At 38.4% G+C, this 21,071-nt stretch overlaps 1 protein-coding gene and 1 non-coding gene across 2 annotated transcripts; both read right to left on the reverse strand.

Annotated features, from left to right (window-relative positions):
* Nucleotides 1-1,126: 1,126 nt before the first annotated feature.
* On the reverse strand, nt 1,127-20,896 carry LOC141637236 (uncharacterized). The gene is made up of 4 exons (XM_074446801.1): nt 20,699-20,896; nt 2,177-2,513; nt 1,756-1,979; nt 1,127-1,534 (listed from the first exon to the last, which is right to left on the reverse strand). The coding sequence occupies exons 1-4, from the start codon at nt 20,894-20,896 to the stop codon at nt 1,127-1,129; spliced, it is 1,167 nt and encodes a 388-aa protein (XP_074302902.1).
* On the reverse strand, nt 11,456-11,563 carry LOC141637338 (small nucleolar RNA R71). The gene has a single exon (XR_012541724.1). It is a non-coding gene; the product is annotated as a small nucleolar RNA R71 (small nucleolar RNA).
* Nucleotides 20,897-21,071: the final 175 nt, after the last annotated feature.

The following is a 21,071-nucleotide window of genomic DNA, read 5'->3' on the forward strand; positions in this document are numbered from 1 at the left end:
ACGGGAAATTGTTTGCCAAAAGATAAAATTTATGAAATATGGAATAGAAATATCCGGAACATTTCGTAACATTCGATTTCGGGATTTAACGGTTATCAGAAAATGGAGACGGTTTTAGGCCCGGACTCCGAATGTACTCTAATTACTGTCAAAACGACCGCATCGGGACGTAGATGACAACTAAGAGGTAGACATTAATATTTGAGCAATCACTTGACGATAATCTTACGAATTGTCACAAATCGTTCCGCGTAGCAAACATGCGGCCCAATCATCACCGGGTGGTTTGCAAGAGGTGCAGAAATGAGGTATCTACCCTTTATATAAAATAAATAGGTCAATATATGATAAAAATATTTTTTTATAAATTTATATAATATATGTCTACACATGAAAATATGTAAATGTATTTAACCCGTGCAACTTTGCACGGGTTCTAAACTAGTATGTGATATAAACCCACAAATTCGGTGTTGTGACATGAAACATAGTATATAAAATATAATAAATGTAATGTATGAGAAATAATAAAAAGCAAACAAAATAAATATCGCTATAAAATGGAAATAGTTATCAAATTTGAAAAGCATTTACAATCAAATTGAAGAAACATAACTATAAAATAAACGAAAATAGTCTATTGGAAAATTTCATGGTAGACTACATTAGTTGTTGTATTTGATGTAACCTTATTACTATCACAAATCAAAAGTTTCAAACCTTCTTTTCTTGTAACTCTGGAAATCGCTACGTAAAGCTGTCCATGACTAAAAACTAGTCTTGGAAGGTAGATGCTGACCTGAGATAATGATTATCCTTGACTTTTGTTTATAGTCATGGCAAAACAGACCACGATGGGGAATTGCCTTCTGCTAAAACGTAACGGGAATTTACTGGAGTCCGACGGAGTTAGTGTTAGTCGAGCAATATGCACGTGATCACCTTTATGACTACCTGTTAAAACCGTACATCTAATCACGTGCGACGCTAAATCAATCACAATTAATCGTGTTCTATTACACAAACCGCGTGATTGATCAATGTTCCTGAGAAGCATCACCATAGCACAGAACTTCAACTTCGGCTGATGATTTGGGAGTCCAGAACATTTAATACTATTGATGTATTAAGTAGAATGAAGGTCAGGGTCACCTATGCCTCTATCATCATTAGAAACTTCATCGGTGCTTAGAAATATAACCTCTTCCTCATCGATTTTCGACAACACGTAGTCATTTACCGCTTCAACTATCTCATGAGTAGGGCCGAGAATTGCCCTTTCTTGGAGGTAATCTGGGTTCCACAACTGATTTTGTAGATCTGGATATGTGACATTTACTATTGATGCAATCGGATCTGCCACATGTTGAATGAGTAAGTCGTCTGGGAATTGAAGATCGACTTCCCCATCATTTTCACCGCCCGCTAAACCATCTCCAATTTCCGAGATCCACTCTGAGAATTTCCTTATATCGTCAACATTGTCGCTTGTCCTTTCACCTTGCAAACTCATGTTCTTTGTCAGTCTAAGCACCTACACAAATTCAAATGTTAGCATATTTATATATTTACTTTTTAAGAACCGTAGTAACTAATAACGTTGGTAGACATATATATTGCTATGGTAATTAAGGAAGAATACCTTGCAGGAACGCCACAAATACGATGAACGAAGAGATGCACGCACAACGTGTCCTCTATTTCCTTTGGAGACAACCGGTAGAGTTTGGCGAAAATCTCCCCAAATACTACCACCTTAGCACCAAACGGTAGTTCAACATTTCTCGCGTTCACAACGCTCATTACATCTTTCAAACTTTTGTCAACAGCCTCAAAGCTTTGTTTGTGAGTCATAGGTGCTTCATCCCATATTATGAGTTTGGCCCTTATCAAAAGTTCAGTTAAATAACTACCAGGCTTAATTCGAGAGCAAGTAGAGTCCTCATTCACGTTGAACGGAATACTTAATCTCGAATGAGCTATTACACCACCAGGTATCAGTCAGTTGTAAGGTTGATATAGGGAAAAAAGGTGCATATATTATTGATAGACAAATCGATGTTGCAGAAGAATAAATATAATGAGACATAGAGTGGAAAACTAAAGAAATCACCCGTTATTTAAAACTTATTATAATCAAGGGAGCCATAAATATATAGTGATATAAAAGACAAACCTGGATTTTTAAGAAGTTTGCGTTGCCTATAAAGTATATCGTCAGAAAGAAGCTGCCAGGTTTCTTCCCAAACTGTAGTCGGCATACACAAAGTACCAGACTGTAATAAAGTAGAAAAAAGGTTCCGAAGGTAGAATCCAGACCCCCAATCTGCAGCTTGTTTTATCGCATCAATATACTCTCTGTCATCACCAATTAAGCCCAATTTGTAACACGCTTCAATAAATGTCGGATATACATTTTCGTCGACGGTCCTGATGTCCTCAAAACACTTGGGGCCTTTAACATGATTCTCATAAAATACATCTCTCCGCAGTTCGGTTGGATGTGAACCAGCCTACCAATCGTAAACCCTTTTTTTTAAGCCTCCAATGACGCACCTTCTTCTTCCAAAAAAAATTAGTTGGGAATTTATAATATAACAATTCTTTTGCAACCTGCATATCCCGTTGTTCGGAACTATTGCGGGACATCCAATTCAAAAACCGCGATACTCCCATTAATGATTTATCTACAACATCATCAATGAAATCATCATCATAAAAAAAACAGACTGCTCATCCGGAAGGTGGTACTGCATCATCTGAAAGATTTGAAGGATTTGATTTATATATAAGGGTCAGCAGGACGTTGGGAGAAACTGCTGGAGAATCTGCTTGAGTCGGTCTCAAGCGAACTCTGCTTCCGAGAAATTCGTGGGATGTAAATGGCAACGAAATATCGCTTGGGGAAACATATAATGTCTTGATTTTCAACAGCAACACTGCAAAATATCGCTGGAGAAGTATATATTGACGACTAGGAACATCTTGATCGTCATGAGCAACCCTGCAAAATATTGCCAGGGGAATATATGGATGACTCTGTCGGGATTGAATCATTCTTGGGGGAATGTGCCTGTGTCTGTTCTCAAACAAACTCTACTTCTCGAGAAGTACATTTGTTACAATTAACTCTCGCGAGGAATATAAATGTATTTGACAAAGGTGCGTCTTAAGCACTGTCGAGGAAAATGAAGAGGCTTGACTGATAGTGGCACGTCCTAAGCACCGTTGGAAATCCGCTCGGTTGTTGCAAGCGAAATCCTGATAATAAAAGATGAGCCCGTGAACTGTGTTTAAAGGATCCTTGCTGGAAAATAAAATACTGTGACGGTTTTACAGTCTGTTAAAAATGCGGGCCTAGACGAAAAGAATGCCCAAGAGAGCTAAGTGTATGATATAAGATGTCGGAGAAGAGGCGCACAAAACTTGGGCCCAAAATAACAAACTTATAAATAATAACTTTCATATTCTGAGCTGAAGACTCCCTAGGGAATAGGCGCAGCAAAAGCTGCGACTTTTGGAAGGGGCGCAGCAAGTGCTGCGTCTTTTCTTGGGCTTGTCCCTGTATGGGTAAAAACCCGATTAAAACCGTTTTTCATTTCTTAAACACAAAACATAATTTTCTCTTAAATCGTCTCAAATTCCCACAAATCTTGGCAAAATTTGATTGAATTGCGCCATAAACCATGACTAATCGAGGAATGTTTCTTATTCTTGCTTTAAATTTGTGTTTTTGCTTGAATTTGATTGAAGAAAATTAGGGGTTTAACTTCCCTTATTTCAAAAATTTGGGGCTTTTGCCTCAAATGGATTTATCTTGCAAAATTAACATTAAAAATGGGTAATTGGCAATGTTAGGAACATAACCATGTATTTTTTTTGAATTTTCGTCAAGTATGCATTTGGGCGAAAAATGAGACGATTTCTCGCTGGTTCGAAAATTGCATCGAAAATGACCATAGGATTGTCCATTTTTTATGAAACTTGGTGTTTTGGAACCCTTGTGTAATGGGTAAACTTGCTATCATGTCGAATTTTCAATTTGTGACAACTCTTTCAGGACACTTTTTAGGGCATAATCGCTATTGTAGCGAAATGCTGCCGAAATTTCGACTCAAACCCGCAATTAGGCTTGAACTTAGACTTGAATTGCCTCAACCTAGCACATGTGTGGTCGGGCTTTGAAAGAAACGGCCAAAGATGGGGAGAAAAACCACTTTTAATGTTCGAAAAATGCTTGAAACGGCATCAAAGAGGCTTGTCGTGGCTTGACATGGCCTTGTTTATCTTGACTTTGCAGGTGACTTGCCCTCTACGTCGGGGAAAGACCCCATGGATGTGGACTTCAACCCTTCCCGTGCTGTCGTGGCTGGGGAGAGTGGTCGTACTCTCTTGGAGCTTAATTTCGGTTACTTGTCGTTAGGAGCACCTAGACCAAAAAATTATTTATATCTCCACAAACAACTCTACTATTAGTAAAGAGGTAAGTAAAGGTCGGATCCCAAGGGACGGGTATTGAAGTAAGATTTTCAATTGTAAGTAACGGTGTTTAGGGGTGTCACAATTTGAGGTTTGAAGTAGAAGATCACTAACCTAAATAGCAATAAAAGTAAACAAGCAAGATGATTAAAAAGGGATGTAAATAATTGATAAAAGGCACTAGGGTGTCATGGGGTCATAGAGGATTCATGGGAATAGATCATACAAACATATTCTCAAATTATAAGCAAGCAATTATTGTTGTGATGGATCGAGTTGGTTTATATCTTACAATCCTAGGAAGGTTTGGGTCCCGGAGCCGAATCGATTAGATTGTACAATACCTACAAGTCGGCTTAATCCTCCCGACTCAACTATATGCATGGTCTAATGAGACTCGAGTTGGTTTATGTTTTACAAGTCACATTAAAAAGGTAAGAGATGGGTAAAAAATGCAAGGATTCATTGGCTCGCATTTCATCAAACATAACATGTGCATAAGTTGAGATCACAACAAGCAAGCAAATAAACTATGAAAACATATTAAATTAGACATGAATCATTCCCCATGTTGATTTCCCCTAATTACCCATTAACCCTAGTTAAGGAAACTACTCACTCATTATCAAGTTTAGCATGTTAACAAGGTTGTCAATCACATTACCAAAGCAAGACATGATGAATAAATGAAGATGATTAACAATAATAGAAGTACTTGATGATTGATTGGAAGGTTGTCAATCTACCAATAATAACCCAAATAATCTTCAATTACCCAAAATAAAAGATGAACGAAAGAGAGATTAAGGAAATGAGATTTGTATTAAGACTTGATTAAAAGTTCATTACAAGATTAAGAAGAGATTAGAATGATATAAACTACACTAGAGATTGATAAGAAGAACATAATTATCTAATTAGACTAATGGGGTATTTATAGTGGGGATTAGGTACACAAATTAGGGTTTACTAACGGCTTAAATGATGATTAAGTCCTTGAGAAATCGCTCCTCTCAAAAGAGATGCTGGTCTCCTTTTTGCTGGTCTTTCCGAAATTTGTGCATCCTTCATAGAACAAGAAGAAAACGGAAGTTGCTGTAACAAAATCCGAGCGTCCAAGGCATTGGAACGAGCGGATTGCCTGGCTGTTGCACGAGCGGATTCCTTGGCCGGACGCTCAGATTCTGGCCGTCTTGGACGAGCGCCCCGAGGGTCAAGCCGCTCGAATTCTAGGTCAGTTTTCTTCTTTTCTTCCTCCTTCTTCCAACAATCCTCGGGGATCTTGTCGGAGATGCAAGGATCTTTCCTCATCATTGCCCATATACTATAATATGTACAAAGGCCTTCTAGTCTTGTCTTCTCTTTGATGCTTGGTCATTGGATTCAATCAATTTAGCTCTATTTTGCCATGAAAAGGCAAGGTTTGCACTCCTTTCCTACCAAGGTAACAAAACCTCAAAGAATATGCAAAACAAAGCACTAAAGATAATAAATAACCTAAATATGCACTAAAAAGCATGGGATCAAGGCTAATTCGGGGACTAAATATGCTCAAATAATGGTCACATCAAATATCCCCAAACCGAACCTTTGCTCGTCCCGAGTAAAGAGGTGACAAAAACTAGGCCCGTTATTTAAACTAACCTAATAGCATAGCCGATATGAGACAATTAGCGGGTCTCACTCCACCCCTTCAACTCACAACAAGACAACCATGATGTAAGATGCCTTCTTGCAAGGCAAGGTGGGTCTTGCCAAAATGGCGACACATCCAAACATTAAAGCACACATAATCAAGTAATGGATGCATCTACAAAAGAATAGCCACTTTTCTCATCTAAGTGGCGGAAATTATCTACAAGGGAAGCAATTCAAGGGTACACACTCCTTCATAGATGCAATTTCTTCAAACTACTAAGCCTAGGAGGATACCAATAAATCACCTCCAAGTTGTGTCAAGCTGGGGTACCTTTGTCCTCAATCGTAAAATGCTTTTGTCAAGAATAGACTCCCTATGTTGTTAGAAACACTGGAGGATCGCGGAATTCCCCTTCTTGCCTAGACAAGAATAAGGGTCGTCCCCTCTCTACCATGCACAAAAATGGACACGATGGATAAAGAGATCGATAGTATTTGAGTTTCATTTCGGAGTTTGCATTTGTTGTTGTTTTTCCCCCCAATTCCTTGTGGCATATAATATTTGAGAACACTTTCTTTTCCCATTTCTTTTGATTTTTGGCATTTCAATACTTGACAACTTTCAACTTTTTGCATTTTTCTTTCGAACATTTTCAAAGTCACCCCAATTAGTAACGAGGGTGCCTTATATTTTAAGCATAGGAGTTTTTATTTTTGTTACTTCTCTTTTCTTTTGATGCATTTGCAAACTTTTTCTTTTCTTTTCTTTTCATTTCTTGAACTAAAATTTGAACAATTTCTTTTTCTGCCCATTCCCTTTGATGACAAAATGTATGGTAGAACATGGATGAGCAATTGCATACGGTTATCTCGGCGGCCTCATTTGGGGTGGTTTACATGGTTCAGGTGGTGACGCCGGAATGCCTGGGCCCGGGGGGGTTAAACCCCTCGTCACCAGAAAAAAAAAAAAAAAAAAAAATGTATGGTAGAACATGGATGAATGATGGTTTCATGGTTTCAAGGGTCATCTTAGAATAAACGGTAGCCAAAGAGTTATCACACCACAAGGTACTCTTGACTAGGACTTAATTCATGGATAAAAGGATACTAGCGTGACACATCCTAGGGTGTTTTACAAGTATTCTAACAAGCAAAGTCTTAAGAAGAAAAAGCATCTACTATGACCTATATACACTTGTCAACCTTCCTAAGTAGACGTTTTCACAAAATTTTTCTAACATGCAAACTACGTGCCATGATGCAACTATCTTATATACATCCTAATACATATGATTCTACAAACTAATATGCCAAATAATCTAAATGCAAGTCCTAAATTCACATTGTTTATACCGCATTAATCAAAATAAAGCCACATAGTCATTAACATAAAGAGGAAAAAGGAGATTGGAAAGATCATACCATGCAGTCTTCAATATCCTCATGTCTTGGATGTGGCGTTGTCGATCAATGTGAACAAGGATAGACAAACATAATATATACAAAATTATATACAACACTACACTACAAAGGAAATGAACTTGTTTTTGGATTTTTTCAAATTTTCAATTTTTTTGATTTTTTCAAAATTTTTTGATTTTTTTGGGATTTTTGAATAAAAGTCAAGTTAGAATTTCCCATCTCCACACTAGTATAGGCATTGTCCTCAATGGCCAATATGATAGGAAATTATGCAAGTATGACGCATGATTTCTAAACTAAATGCAAGCTGTACTAAGCTACACTACATGATGCATGGGTTTTTGTTATGGCGGAGAGCGTAATTTAGATTATCTCCCGATGCGTATGCATGTACTTCCCCATACCAAAATAGACATTATTTCTAATGTCTTAAGTTTCGGGGTAGTTCATGCACACGAAATGCAATGCATGAAACTATAAATTGTCATTTTGGATTTTTCATGTGGGAACAATAAAAAGAACACCTTAACGGAGCCAAGGTGTTAGTCCTCCGTGTTGCTAGGACTCTCAAGACTATGATCAAGATAAAAGAAAGAAAACAAAAGAAGTAGACAAACCATAAGAGTGTAGGAGCCTCCAAGGTTTGCTAATCCTCCATCATATCATCATTATCATCATTTTCCTCCATAGAAGTGGAATCATCTCCACTCCCGCTTTCACTTCCTTGATCTTCCTCACTTTCTTCTCCTTCCTCATCTTGAGCTTCTTCTTCTTCAACGTTCTCTTGAACCTCTTGTTCGTCACCTACCTTTTCATCACCACCCTCATCATCGACAACTTCATCATCAACATTCTCCTCTCGACCCGGTCTTTCACCACTAGATGTGCTTGGAAAGAAAACCTCCCTATCCGCCCAACTAGTCAAAGGACATGATAGATCAAGTAGTCCTTGCCTAGCTAAATGAAGGAGGGGCAGATATTGGGCCTTGTAGGCATCCACTCGATCATTATATGCTTGTTGGTGCATTTATCTCATGAGTAGGGTCAAGTAATCATTTCCTACTTCAACATCCTTGGGTTTGAACTCTTGAAATTTGAATGGGTAGGGTGGTGTGACTATGGAGGAGGAGGGCTCTTCGATTTCGCCTCTTTGTTGATGAATGATATACTCGGCTTCCTCGGAGAGTGGAATAAGGTAGTTTGTTCGGTGAACACTCAATCGGCAAATCTTTGAAAGCAAGGTGAAGGATCTAGCTTCATTGGTTAGCCACCCATAGTTGGTGTCAAGAGGATCACGCTTGACCCACTTAAACTTGTTAACCATGGCGTCCATATCAATGAGATGGCCTCATTTGACCGCTACATAAGTTTTGTCTTTTTTGAAATTTGGGTCAAAGTGCTTGGCCAAATAGGTAATTGATGTGACCGTTATTTGAGCATATTTAGTCCCCGAATTAGCCTTGTTCCCATGCTTTTTAGTGCATATTTAGGTCATTTATTGTCTTTTGTCCTTTGTTTTGCATATTCTTTGAGGTTTTGATCCCTTGGTAGGAAAGGAGTGCAAACCTTGCATTTTCATGGCAAAATGGAGCTAAATTGATTGAATTCAATGACAAAGCATCAAAGAGAAGACAAAACTAGAAGGCCCTTGTACATATTATAGTAGTTGGGCAATGATGAGAAAAGATCATTGCATCTTCGACGAAATCCGCAAGGATTGTATGAAGAAGAAGGAAGAAAATAAGAAAGGAAGAAGCTGACTCAGAATCCGAGCGGATTGCCCCCTAGACGCCCGTCCAAGACAAGGAATCCGAGCGTCTTCCTTCGAGGGACGCTCATCCAAAAGCCAGAGAATCCGCCCATCCAGCCCAAGAATCCGCTCATCCCAAAGCCAGACAATCCGCTCGTCCCGTGCCCTGGACGCTCGGATTGTGTTACAGCTATTTCGTTTTCTTCTTGTTCTATGAAGGATGCGCATACCTCGGAAAGATTAGCAAAAAGGAGACTCGCATATTTTTCTGAGAGGAGCGATTCCTCAAAGACTTAATCGTCATTTAAGCCCTTAGTAAACCCTAATTTTTGTACCTAATCCCCACTATAAATACCCCATTAGTCTAATTAGATAATCATGTTCTTCTTATCAATCTCTAGTGTATTTTATATCAATCTAATCTCTCTTTAATCTTGTAATCAACTTTTAATCAAGTCTTAATACAAATCTTATTTCCTTAATCTCTATTTTGTTCATCTTTTATTTTGGGTAATTGAAGATTATTTCGGTTATTATTGGGAGATTGACAATCTTCCAATCAATTATCAAGTACTTCTATTATTCTTTGTTTTATTATTGGAATTATTAGTAGGTATAATTCTCTTAATCCATTTTTAATTATTATTAATCATCTTCATTTATTCATCATGTTTTACTTTGTTGGTATGATTGACAACCTTGCTAGCGTGTTCAACATGATAATGAGTGAGTAGTTTCCTTAACTAGGGTTAATGGGTAATTAGGGGAAACCAACATGGGGGATGATTCATGCTTAAATTAATATGTTTTCATAGTTTATTTGCTTGCTTGTTGTGATCTCAACTTATGCACATGTTATGTTTGATGAAATGCGAGCCTATGAATCCTTGCATTTTTTACCCATCACTTATCTTTTCAATGAGACTTGTAAGACATAAACCAACTCGAGTCTCATTAGACAATGCATATAGTTGAGTAGGGAAGATTAAGTCCACTTGTAGGTGTTGTACAATCTAATCGATTCGGCTCCGGGACCCAAACTTTCCTAGGATTGTAAGATATAAACCAACTCGATCCATCACAACAATAATTGCTTGCTTATAGTTTGAGAATATGTTTGTATGATAAATTCCCATGAATCCCCTATGACCCCATGACACGCTAGTGCCTTTCATCAATTGTTTACATCCCTTTTAAAATCATCTTGCTTGTTAACTTTCATTGCTATTTAGTTTAGTGATCTTATATTCCAACCTCAAATTGTGACATCCCTAGACACCGCTACTTACAATTGAAAATCTCACTTCAATACCCGTCCCTTGGGATCCGACCTTTACTTGCCTCTTTACTAATAGTAGAGTTGTTTGTGGAGTTATAAATTTTGTTTTGGTCTAGGTGCTCCTAACGACAAGTACCGAAAACTAAACCTCCCAAGTGAGTACGACCAAAAATGGCGCCGTTCCCGGGGACGGTGTTAACTTGATTTAAATTTTCTTATATTGTTATTATTTGTGTCTTTCTTTGCCTTGGGGAAGTAAAACTCCTCAAGGTTTGTTCTAATTATTTTCGAGTTGTTTGATATTTTGCATGTCTAGAAGATCACAAGGTAACTTGTTACCCTTTGATCACGAAATTGAAAGGACTTTGACAAACAATAGAAGACTTGCTAGAGGAACTTTGAGAGGTATTGGTGAGGTTTTAGATATTCAACCAAACACTATTGAGTTCGTCAACCCTTTTGCAAGAGAAGGTGAGGAGAACCCAACACAAAATCCAACACAAAATCAACCCACAATTCCTAAATTTTCATCACATTCCGTACCAACCGAGGAGAACCTACCCAATGGTACCCCCACACCACAAGACTTAACCGGAAATTTCATTGTCAAATCCGCATTTATCCAATTAGTCGAAAGAAGCCAATTTGGGGGGATGCGTAGTGAAGACCCTCACTCTCACATGGAGACGTTTTGTGACTATTGTAATGCGATTTCTCAAACCTGTGTAACTCAAGACCAAATTCGATGGGTCTTATTTCCTTTTTCTCTAATTGGCACCGCAAAACAATGGTTGAAAGGCCTTGATAAGGCTACTCTCGAAATTGACTCTTGGAAGAAATTGGCTCTAGCTTTCTACAAAAATTTCTACCCACCGGAAAAGACTAAGATGCTAAGAGCTCAAATTACGGGCTTTAAGAAAAGAGATGAAGAATCTTTGTATGAAGTTTGGGAGCAGTTCAAGGGAATTTGTCGCTCATGTCCTCATAATGGACATAGCGAGTGGTTCTTGGTCTTTATGAAGACTCAAGAAACATTCTCAACATGGGATCAAATGGTATGTTCACCGAAGTTGACGATAATCAAACTTGGAACAAGATTGAGGAAATGGCGGTCCATAATTCACAATATAGTAGACCTCGCAAGGCTACTAGAGGAGGAAAGCATGAAGTGGACATTATTACTCAATTGGGTGCTCAATTAGTGCTCATATTGATACCATCAATTTGAAGTTCGAAAAAGCTATGGCTAGACTTGAAGAAGCCTCAAAATCACCAAAGCAACATGTTAATGCCTTGACGGCATCTTCATCAATCCCAAGTGGGATATGTGAGAATTGTGGAACTTTGGGACATGACCAAAGTGAATGTAGGGGAACAAATGAACAAGTGAATGCCTTTAAAGCATGCAAGAGTGGTACCCCTTATTCAAATTATTACAATGAAAACACCAAGTTCCACCCAAATCTCTCATACAAAAGCCAAATTATTCAAAACCCTCAACCAACATACACCCCACCTCCCATGAGAAACCAAAATTAAAGACCCTTTTACAACCAAAACCAAGGTTACCAAAACCAAACTCCATACAATCAACAAAATGACCAAGGTTTTGATGTTCAAAAAGCGGTCCTTCAAATGCAAAAGAATCAACAAGAGTTTTTCACCCAAATCCAAAAGGATAGTCAAACAAAGGAAATCACCATCAACAACATTCTAGCCCACACCAAAATGTTGGAAACCCAATTGGCTCAACTAGCATCTTCAAGCTCACAAAGACAAAAGGGGCAATTACAACCTCAAAGTAATCCCCCAAGACATGAAACGGTTAGTGCCATTCACTTGAGGAGTGGTACGAGGTATGAAGCACCAAAGAAGAAAGTTGAGGATGAAGTTGTAGAAGCTAGTGACAAAGAAGAAGTTGTGCAAAACTCCAAGGATGGAGAAACATCAAAAGAAGAAGTTTCAAAGAGAAATGAAGACAAGGCCAAGGAGAAGGAACCCATAGTGATTAGACTTCCGTTTCCAAGTCGTCAAGCTAAGCCCAAATTTGATGACCAACTTTAATAATTTATAGAAATTTTGAAGAATTTTGAAGTCTCGATTCCTTTCACAGAATTAATCAATCACGTGCCGGCCTATGCAAAGTACATGATGGACATCCATACAAAAAAGAAGTCGATCCGGAAGCTTGAAACTATTGCCTTCACTAAGGTGAGAAGTGCAATCCTTCAAGGGAGTTCACCTCCGAAACTTAAAGATCCGGGAAGCTTCTCAATACCGTGTACCATTGGCGACACAACGATCAACAAGGCCCTATGTTATCTAGGGGCTAGTGTGAGTGTTATGCCGTATTCAGTAAGTAAAAGATTAGGGATGGGAGAGCTTAAATGTACCAATATCACACTCCAAATGGCCGATAGATCGACGAAGACACCATTAGGGATATGGGAAGATGTTCCCGTAAGAGTTGGGAAATTTTTCATCCCGGTGGACTTTGTCATTGTTGACATGGAAGAAGACTCCAATATTCCAATCATTCTAGGTAGACCTTTCTTGCACACCGCGGGTGCGGTGATATATGTGAAGCATGGAGAGCTCACTCTAGAGGTGGGATATGAGAGCATAACTTTCAATCTTGTCAAGACCATGAGAGCTCCCCGTTTGCATGAACCATGTTTTATGGTCGATCATTATAGCCGGAAGTCGGAATTTCAATGGAAAAAGAAAGTTGATGATGCTCCATCAAAAGAGCAAGTGAATAACAACAAAGAGAGCTTGAAAAGCTCACCCATGACAAGTGAAGAGGATGGCCTCATTGGCCAAATCAAGAAAGGAGGAGAGTTGTCTCTATCAACTCAAGAGATTTTTAATGATCAAGTAGACGAAGTTTGTGGTCTTTGGGACGATGAGTTTGAAGGGATTTTTAATCCCTATATTGGTAATGCTATCGATCAAGACCAACATGAAAGACAACAAGTGCAAAGATCTATTGAGGATCTTTATCATGATAATGAACAAGCTTTTGACTACTTTAAGGTGTTGAGCAACATCAACAACACCTTGGCCATGCCCCCATGACATCTCACTAAGGATGAGAGTTTGGTGGAGTCCTCTCCAAACCACCATTTGTAAATATTTCTAACTCCCTAACTTGCATTTTAATTCTTACATTGCATTTTTTGTCATTTATGGATTATTGTGCGTTGATCAAGATATTCATGATTTTTTGAGAGAAGTGAGGGAGGGACTAATGATTTTATTCATGTGCAGTGCTTTAACTTAGTGTGGGGATAGAAATTGCCTAGGCTATTCATGCCTTTGTAGTGCCCCTACAATGAAGAATACGGGATTTGAAGAATTAAAATGACACGGGTTGTGCAAGTGAACGGATGGACCTGAATCCGGGTAGACCAGGAGGAATCCGAGCGGCTTAAGGGTAATCCGCTCATCTTACAGGAATCCTGTGGAGGAATCTGTCCGTCCAAATGAGTTGCAAAATGAAAAAATTTGGTCTGTAAGAGAATCCGAGCGTCCAAGATGAGAAGACGCTCGTCTAAAACTGGTCGCTCATCTTTGTAGAAAGACGCTCGTCTTTTTGCCAGTGTAGATTAAGCAAAGTTCCTGTAAGATAATCCGCTCGTCTTTGAGGAAAGCCGCTCATCCTACATTCATAATCCGCTCGTCTTCACTGAAAGACGCTCGTCTTTAGGCAAGTTTTCCTGAAGCCCATTTGAGCAGAATCTGAGCATCCCGACGGGAATTCGCTCGTCTTCCCCTATTGTTTTGAATTTTTCGGGTGTTTTAATACAGCTTCCCACATTCATTTCATTCATTCATTCATTCATTCAAACACTACCCATAAACCCCAAAACCCCGAAACCCTCATCCTCTCCATCACCAAAAACAAGATTTCCTCAACCAAATTCAACAAAATCAAATTCAAACTTCCTTACAACAACAATTAATTACTCCTTTTGCAACAATAATCAATTCAAGCACCAAAATCTTCAACCTTTATGTCGATTTTTGAAATACAAAGCAAAATCCTTCTATCTTAAATCGATTTGGGTATAATTAGAAATTGAAGATTTTCAATATTTTCTTGGTATAATCAACAATGGCAAGGACAAAAGGAGCAACAAAGGCACTCAAGGCAAAGACACTTTCGAAAAGGCAAGAAAGCCTTCAAGCAAAGAAAGCTTCAATGGCTATGGTGGTTTCTAGTGCAAACTTGGAAGTTCAACAACAACAAGATCCTCCCTTGGAAGCAACAACAATAACAACTCCGGAAATCGCTCAATTATCCAACTATCCGGAGGTAATTTTCATTTCCAACTCCCATAGGGATACATTTGCCAAGTATGCTAAGAAAGCCATTTTGCCCACCAAATTCATTTGTGAAGATGCCTTGAACAAATTGGGTGTCCTTGAACAAACAAAAGCCTTCTTTGAAGCCATGGGTTCGGGTAAATTGTTCACCATAAGAGAATTGACATACCCCTCCCTTACCTTGGAATTCTTAAGTTCATTGAAAGTGACTAAGGTAGAGACTAGAGAATACATCGAGTTTCGTCTTGCGAATATGAATAGGCGCATCACCTTTGATGTTCTGGGTAAGATATTAGGCCTTAGTGATACACCATATTATCACAAGATGCCCGAAAAGTATGACCCCGCTCCTCTCTGGGAGGCAATTACCGGGAAGAAATTTGTGAGCTTTCATGCTTGTCGCGCTCTATTAGTCCACCATCCGGGTATTAGAGTATGGCACAAGGTCATCGGGAATACTATAATAGCAAGAAAAGGCAATAATCACTTTACCAAGCTCGATTGTGTTCTACTTGAGTCGGCCTTAAATGTAGGAAGGGAATTCACTAAGCCCTACAATTCTCTAAGGCTTTTGATGGAAAGATGGCTTAATGTTGATTGTGGTAAAGAAGGCACCGCTCATATTGTAAATGGAGGTCTAGTTACTCTCTTGGCCAAGCACTTTGACGCAAATTTTAACAAGGATAACATCTATGTGGCGATCAAAGGGGGTCATCTCATTGACATGGATGCCATGATTAACAAGTACAAGTGGGTCAAGCATAATTCTCTTGACACCAACTATGGGTGGCTAATCAATAATGCTAGATCCTTCACTTTGCCTTCCAAGATATGCCGATTAAGTGCCCACCGAAAAAACTACCTTCTTCCACTCTCCAAGGGCGCCGAGTACATCATCCGTCTACAAAGGGGTGAAATTGAAGAGCCCTCCTCCTCCATTGTCACACCACCCTACCCATTCAAATACCAAGAGTTCAAACCCAAAGATGTTGAAGTGGGTAATGATTACATGACTCTCCTCATGAGAGAGATGCATAAACAAGCTTATAATGATCGAGTAGATGCATACTTGGCCCAATATCCACCTCTCCTTCATTTAGCTAGGCAGGGACTACTTGATCCATCATGTCCTTTTCCTAGTTGGGCGGATAGGGAAGTTTTCTTTCCAAGCACATCTAGGGGTGAAAGACCGGGTGAAGATGAGAATGTCGATGATGAGGTTGTTGATGATGAGGGTGTTGATGAAGAGGTAGATGAAGAAGAAGAGGGTAATGAAGATAATGAAGGAAGTGAGCAAGATCAAGGAAGTGAAAATGAGAGTGGAGATGATTCAACTTCCATGGAGGAAAATAATGACAATGATGATATGATGAAGGATTAGCAAACTTTGGAGGCTCCTACCCTCTTGAAGTTTGTCTACTTCTTTCTTTGTTTTCTTTATTTTATCTTGATCATAGTTTGGAGAGTCCTAGCAACATGAGGACTAACACCTTGGCCCTTTGAGGTGTTCTTTTTATTGTTCCCACATGAAAAATCCAAAATGACAATATATAGTTTCATGCATTGCATCTTGTGTGCATGAACTACCCCAAAATTTAAGACATTAGAAATAATGTCTATCTCGGTTTGGGGAAGTACATGCATATGCAACGGGAGGTAATCTAAATTACGCTTTCCGTCATAAACAAAAACCCATGCATCATGTAGTGTAGATTAGTATAGCAAGCATTTAGTATAGAAATCATGCATCATACTTGCATAATTTCCTATCATATTGGCCATTGAGGGCAATGCCCATATTAGTGTGGGGATGGGAAATTCTAACTTAACTTTTATTCAAAAGTCCAAAAAAAATATATCAAAAATTTCGAAAAAATCAAAAAAATTGAAAAGTTGATAATCCAAAAACAAGTTCATTTCCTTTGTAGTTTAGTCTTGTGTATTTATTGTTTGTATATATTATGTTTGTCTATCCTTGTTCACATTGATCGACTACGCCACATCCGAGACATGAGGATATTGAAGACCGCATGGTATGATCTTTCCAATCTCCTTTTTCCTCTTTATGTTAATGACTATGTGGCTTTATTTTGATTGATGCGGTATAAATAATGTGAATCTAGGACTTGCATTTAGATTATTTGGCATATTAGTTGGTAGAATCATATGCATTAGGATGTATATATATTAGTTGCATCATGGCATGTAGTTGCATGTTAGAAAAATTTTGTGAAACCGTCTACTTGGGAAGCTTGACAAGTGTATATAGGCCCTAGTAGATGCTTTTTCTTCTTAAGACTTTGCTTTTTAGAATAATTGTAAAACACCCTAGGATGTGTCATGCTAGTATCCTTTGACCCATGGATTAAATCCTAGTCAAGAGTACCTTGTGGTGTGATAACTCCTTGGCTACCGTTTATTCCAAGGTGACCCTTGAAACCATGAAACCATCATTCATCCGTGTTCTACCATACATTTTTGTCATCAAAGGGAATGGGCACAAAAAGAAATTGATTTGAGTTCAAGAAATGAAATGAAAAGTGAAAGAAAGTTTGCAGAATGCATCAATTGAAAAGAGGAGTAACAAAAATGAAAACTACTATGCTTCAAATATAAGGCACCCTCACTACATATGGGGTGACTTTGAAAATGTTCAAAAGAAAATGTAAAAAGTTGAAAAGTTGTCAAGTGTTGAAATGCCAAAAATCAAAAGAGATGGCAAAAGAAAGTGTTCTCAAATGTTATATGCCACAAGAAATTGGCGGGAAAAACAACAACAAAAGCAAACTCCCAAATGAAACACAAATATCTATTGATCCTTTTATCCATCGTATCCATTTTTGTGCATGGTAGAGAGGGGACGACCCTTCTTCTTGTCTAGGCAAGAGGAATTCCGCGATCCTCCAGTGTTTCTAACACCATAGGGAGTCTATTCTTGACAAAAGCATTTAACGATTGAGGACAAAGGTACCCTAGCTTGACACAATTTGGAGGTGATTTATTGGTATCCTTCTAGGCTTAGTAGTTTTATGAAATTGCATCTATGAAGGAGTGTGTACCCTTGAATTGCTTCCCTTGTAGATAATTTCTGCCACTTAGATGAGGAAAGTGGCTATTCTTTTGTAGATGCATCCATTACTTGATTTTATGTGCTTTAATGCTTGGATGTGTCGCCATTTTGGCAAGACCCACCTTGCCTTGCAAGAAGGCATCCTACCTCATGGTAGTCTTGTTGTGAGTTGAAGGGGCGGAGTGAGACCCGCTAGTTGTCTCATATCGGCTATGCTATTAGGTTAGTTTAAATAACGGTCCCAGTTTTTGTCACCTCTTTACTCGGGACGAGCAAAGGTTCGGTTTGGGGATATTTGATGTGACCATTATTTGAGCATATTTAGTCCCCAAATTAGCCTTGTTCCCATGCTTTTTAGTGCATATTTAGGTCATTTATTGTCTTTAGTCCTTTGTTTTGCATATTCTTTGAGGTTTTGATCCCTTGGTAGGAAAGGAGTGCAAACCTTGCATTTTCATGGCAAAATGGAGCTAAATTGATTGAATTCAATGACCAAGCATAAAAGAGAAGACAAGACTAGAAGGCCCTTGTACATATTATAGTAGTTGGGCAATGATGAGAAAAGATCCTTACATCTCCGACAAAATCCTCAAGGATTGTATGAAGAAGACGGAAGAAAAGAAGAAAGGAAGAAGCTGACTCAGAGTCTGAGCGGATTACCCCCTAGACGCCGTCCAAGACAAGGAATCCGAGCGTCTTCCTCAGAAGGACACTCGTCCAAAATCCAGAGAATCCGCCCGTCCAGCCCAAGAATCCGCTCGTCCAAAAGCCAGACAATCCGCTCGTCCCGTGCCCTGGACGCTCGGATTGTGTTACAGCTATTTCGTTTTCTTCTTGTTCTATGATGAATGCGCATACCTCGGAAAGACTAGCAAAAATAAGACTCGCATATTTTTCTGAGAGGAGCGATTCCTCAAGGACTTAATCGTCATTTAAGCTCTTAGTAAACCCTAATTTGTGTACCTAATCCCCACTATAAATACCCCATTAGTCTAATTAGATAATCATGTTCTTCTTATCAATCTCTAGTGTAGTTTATATCAATCTAATCTCTCTTTAATCTTGTAATCAACTTTTAATCAAGTCTTAATACAAATCTCATTTCCTTAATCTCTCTTTTGTTCATCTTTCATTTTGGGTAATTGAAGATTATTTGGGTTATTATTGGGAGATTGACAACCTTGCTATCAATCATCAAGTACTTCTATTATTCTTTGCTTTATTATTGGAATCATTAGTAGGTATAATTTTCTTAATCCCTTTTTAATTATTGTTAATCATCTTCATTTATTCATCATGTTTTACTTTGTTGGTATGATTGACAACCTTGCTAGCATGTTCAACATGATAATGAGTGAGTAGTTTCCTTAAATAGGGTTAATGGGAAATTAGGAGAAACCAACATGGGGGATGATTCATGCTTAAATTAATATGTTTTCATAGTTTATTTGCTTGCTTGTTGTGATCTCAACTTATGCACATGTTTTGTGTGATGAAATGCGAGCCTATGAATCCTTGCATTTTTTACCCATCACTTATCTTTTCAATGAGACTTGTAAGACATAAACCAACTCGAGTCTCCTTAGACCATGCATATAGTTGAGTAGGGAAGATTAAGTCGAATTGTTGGTGTTGTACAATCTAATCGATTCGGCTCCGGGACCCAAACTTTTGTAGGATTGTAAGATATAAACCAACTCGATCCATCACAACAATAATTGCTTGCTTATAATTTGAGAATATGTTTGTATGATCAATTCCCATGAATCCCCTATGACCCCATGACACCCTAGTGCTTTTTATCAATTGTTTACATCCCTTTTTAATCATCTTGCTTGTTTACTTTCATTCCTATTTAGTTTAGTGATATTCTATTCCAACCCCAAATTGTGACAGCCCTAGACACCGCTACTTGCAATTGAAAATCTCACTTCAATACCTGTCGCTTGGGATCCGACCTTTACTTGCCTCTTTACTAATAATAGAGTTGTTTGTGGTGTTATAAATTTTTTTTTTTGTCTAGGTTCTCCTAACGACAAGTACCGAAAACTAAACCTCCCAAGTGAGTACGACCAGTAACTAGTCCTCCATTCACAACAAAAGCGGTGCCCTCTTTACCACAATCGACATTAAGCCATCTTTCAACCAAAAGCCTTAGAGCATTATATGGCTTAGTATACTTCCTTCCTATGTTCAAGGCCGACTCAAGAAGAACAAAATCAAACTTGGTAAGATGATTAGTGCCATTTGTTGCTATCAAAGTATTTCCAATGACCTTGTGCCACACTCTAACGCCCGTATGGTGGACTAATAAAGCACGACAAGCATGAAAGCTCACAAATTTCTTTCCGGAAATTGCCTCCCAAAGAGGAGCGGGGTCATACTTTTCGAGGAACTTATGATAGTACGGGGCATCGCTAAGGCCTAATATCTTACTCAAAACATCAAAGGTGATGCGTCTATTCACATTTGCAAGACGAAACTCGATGTATTCTCTAGTCTCCACCTTAGTAACTTTCAATGAACTTATGAATTCCAAGGTGAGGGAGGGGTATGTCAATTCTCTCATGGTAAACAATTTACTCAATCCCATGGCCTCAAAGAAGCCTTTGGTTTACTCAAGAACACCCAACTTTGTCAAGGCATTTTCACAAATAAATTTTGTAGGCATAATGGTTTTCTTAGCAAAATGGACAAATTTATCCCGATGAGAATCGGAAGTGAAAATTACCTCCGGATAGTCGGATAATTGAGCAATAACCGGAGTTGTTGATGATGTTGCTTCCATAGGGGGATATTGTTGTTGAATTTCCAAATTTACATTAGAAACTACCAAAGCCTTTGAAGCTTTCTTTGCTTGAAGAAGTTGTTGCCTTTTTGAAAGTGCCTTTGCTTTATGTGCCTTTGTGTCTCCTTTAGTTCTTGCCATTGTTGATTACACCAAAGAAACATTGAAATCTCCAATTTTTAGCTATGCTCAAATCGATTCAAGATGAAAGGATTTTTCTTTGTATCTCAAAAATCGATTCAAAAGTTGAAGATTTTGGTGTTTGAATCAATTGATTTTGTAAAAGGAGTGATTAATTTTTGTTGAAAGGAAGTTT

This window comes from Silene latifolia, unplaced genomic scaffold (assembly GCF_048544455.1).
Source record: "Silene latifolia isolate original U9 population unplaced genomic scaffold, ASM4854445v1 chrun_scaffold_16, whole genome shotgun sequence".
Taxonomy (NCBI): domain Eukaryota; kingdom Viridiplantae; phylum Streptophyta; class Magnoliopsida; order Caryophyllales; family Caryophyllaceae; genus Silene; species Silene latifolia.

Excerpts from the sequence above, each read along its gene's own strand:
- LOC141637236 (XM_074446801.1), bottom strand. The coding sequence starts at position 20,896 with ATGGCAAGAACTAAAGGAGACACAAAGGCACATAAAGCAAAGGCACTT. Across the intron at positions 1,980-2,176 it reads CAAACTTCTTAAAAATCCAG|CTCATTCGAGATTAAGTATT; the intron begins GTTTGTCTTTTA and ends GTGGTGTAATAG. Across the intron at positions 1,535-1,755 it reads AACTACCGTTTGGTGCTAAG|GTGCTTAGACTGACAAAGAA; the intron begins GTGGTAGTATTT and ends GAATTTGTGTAG.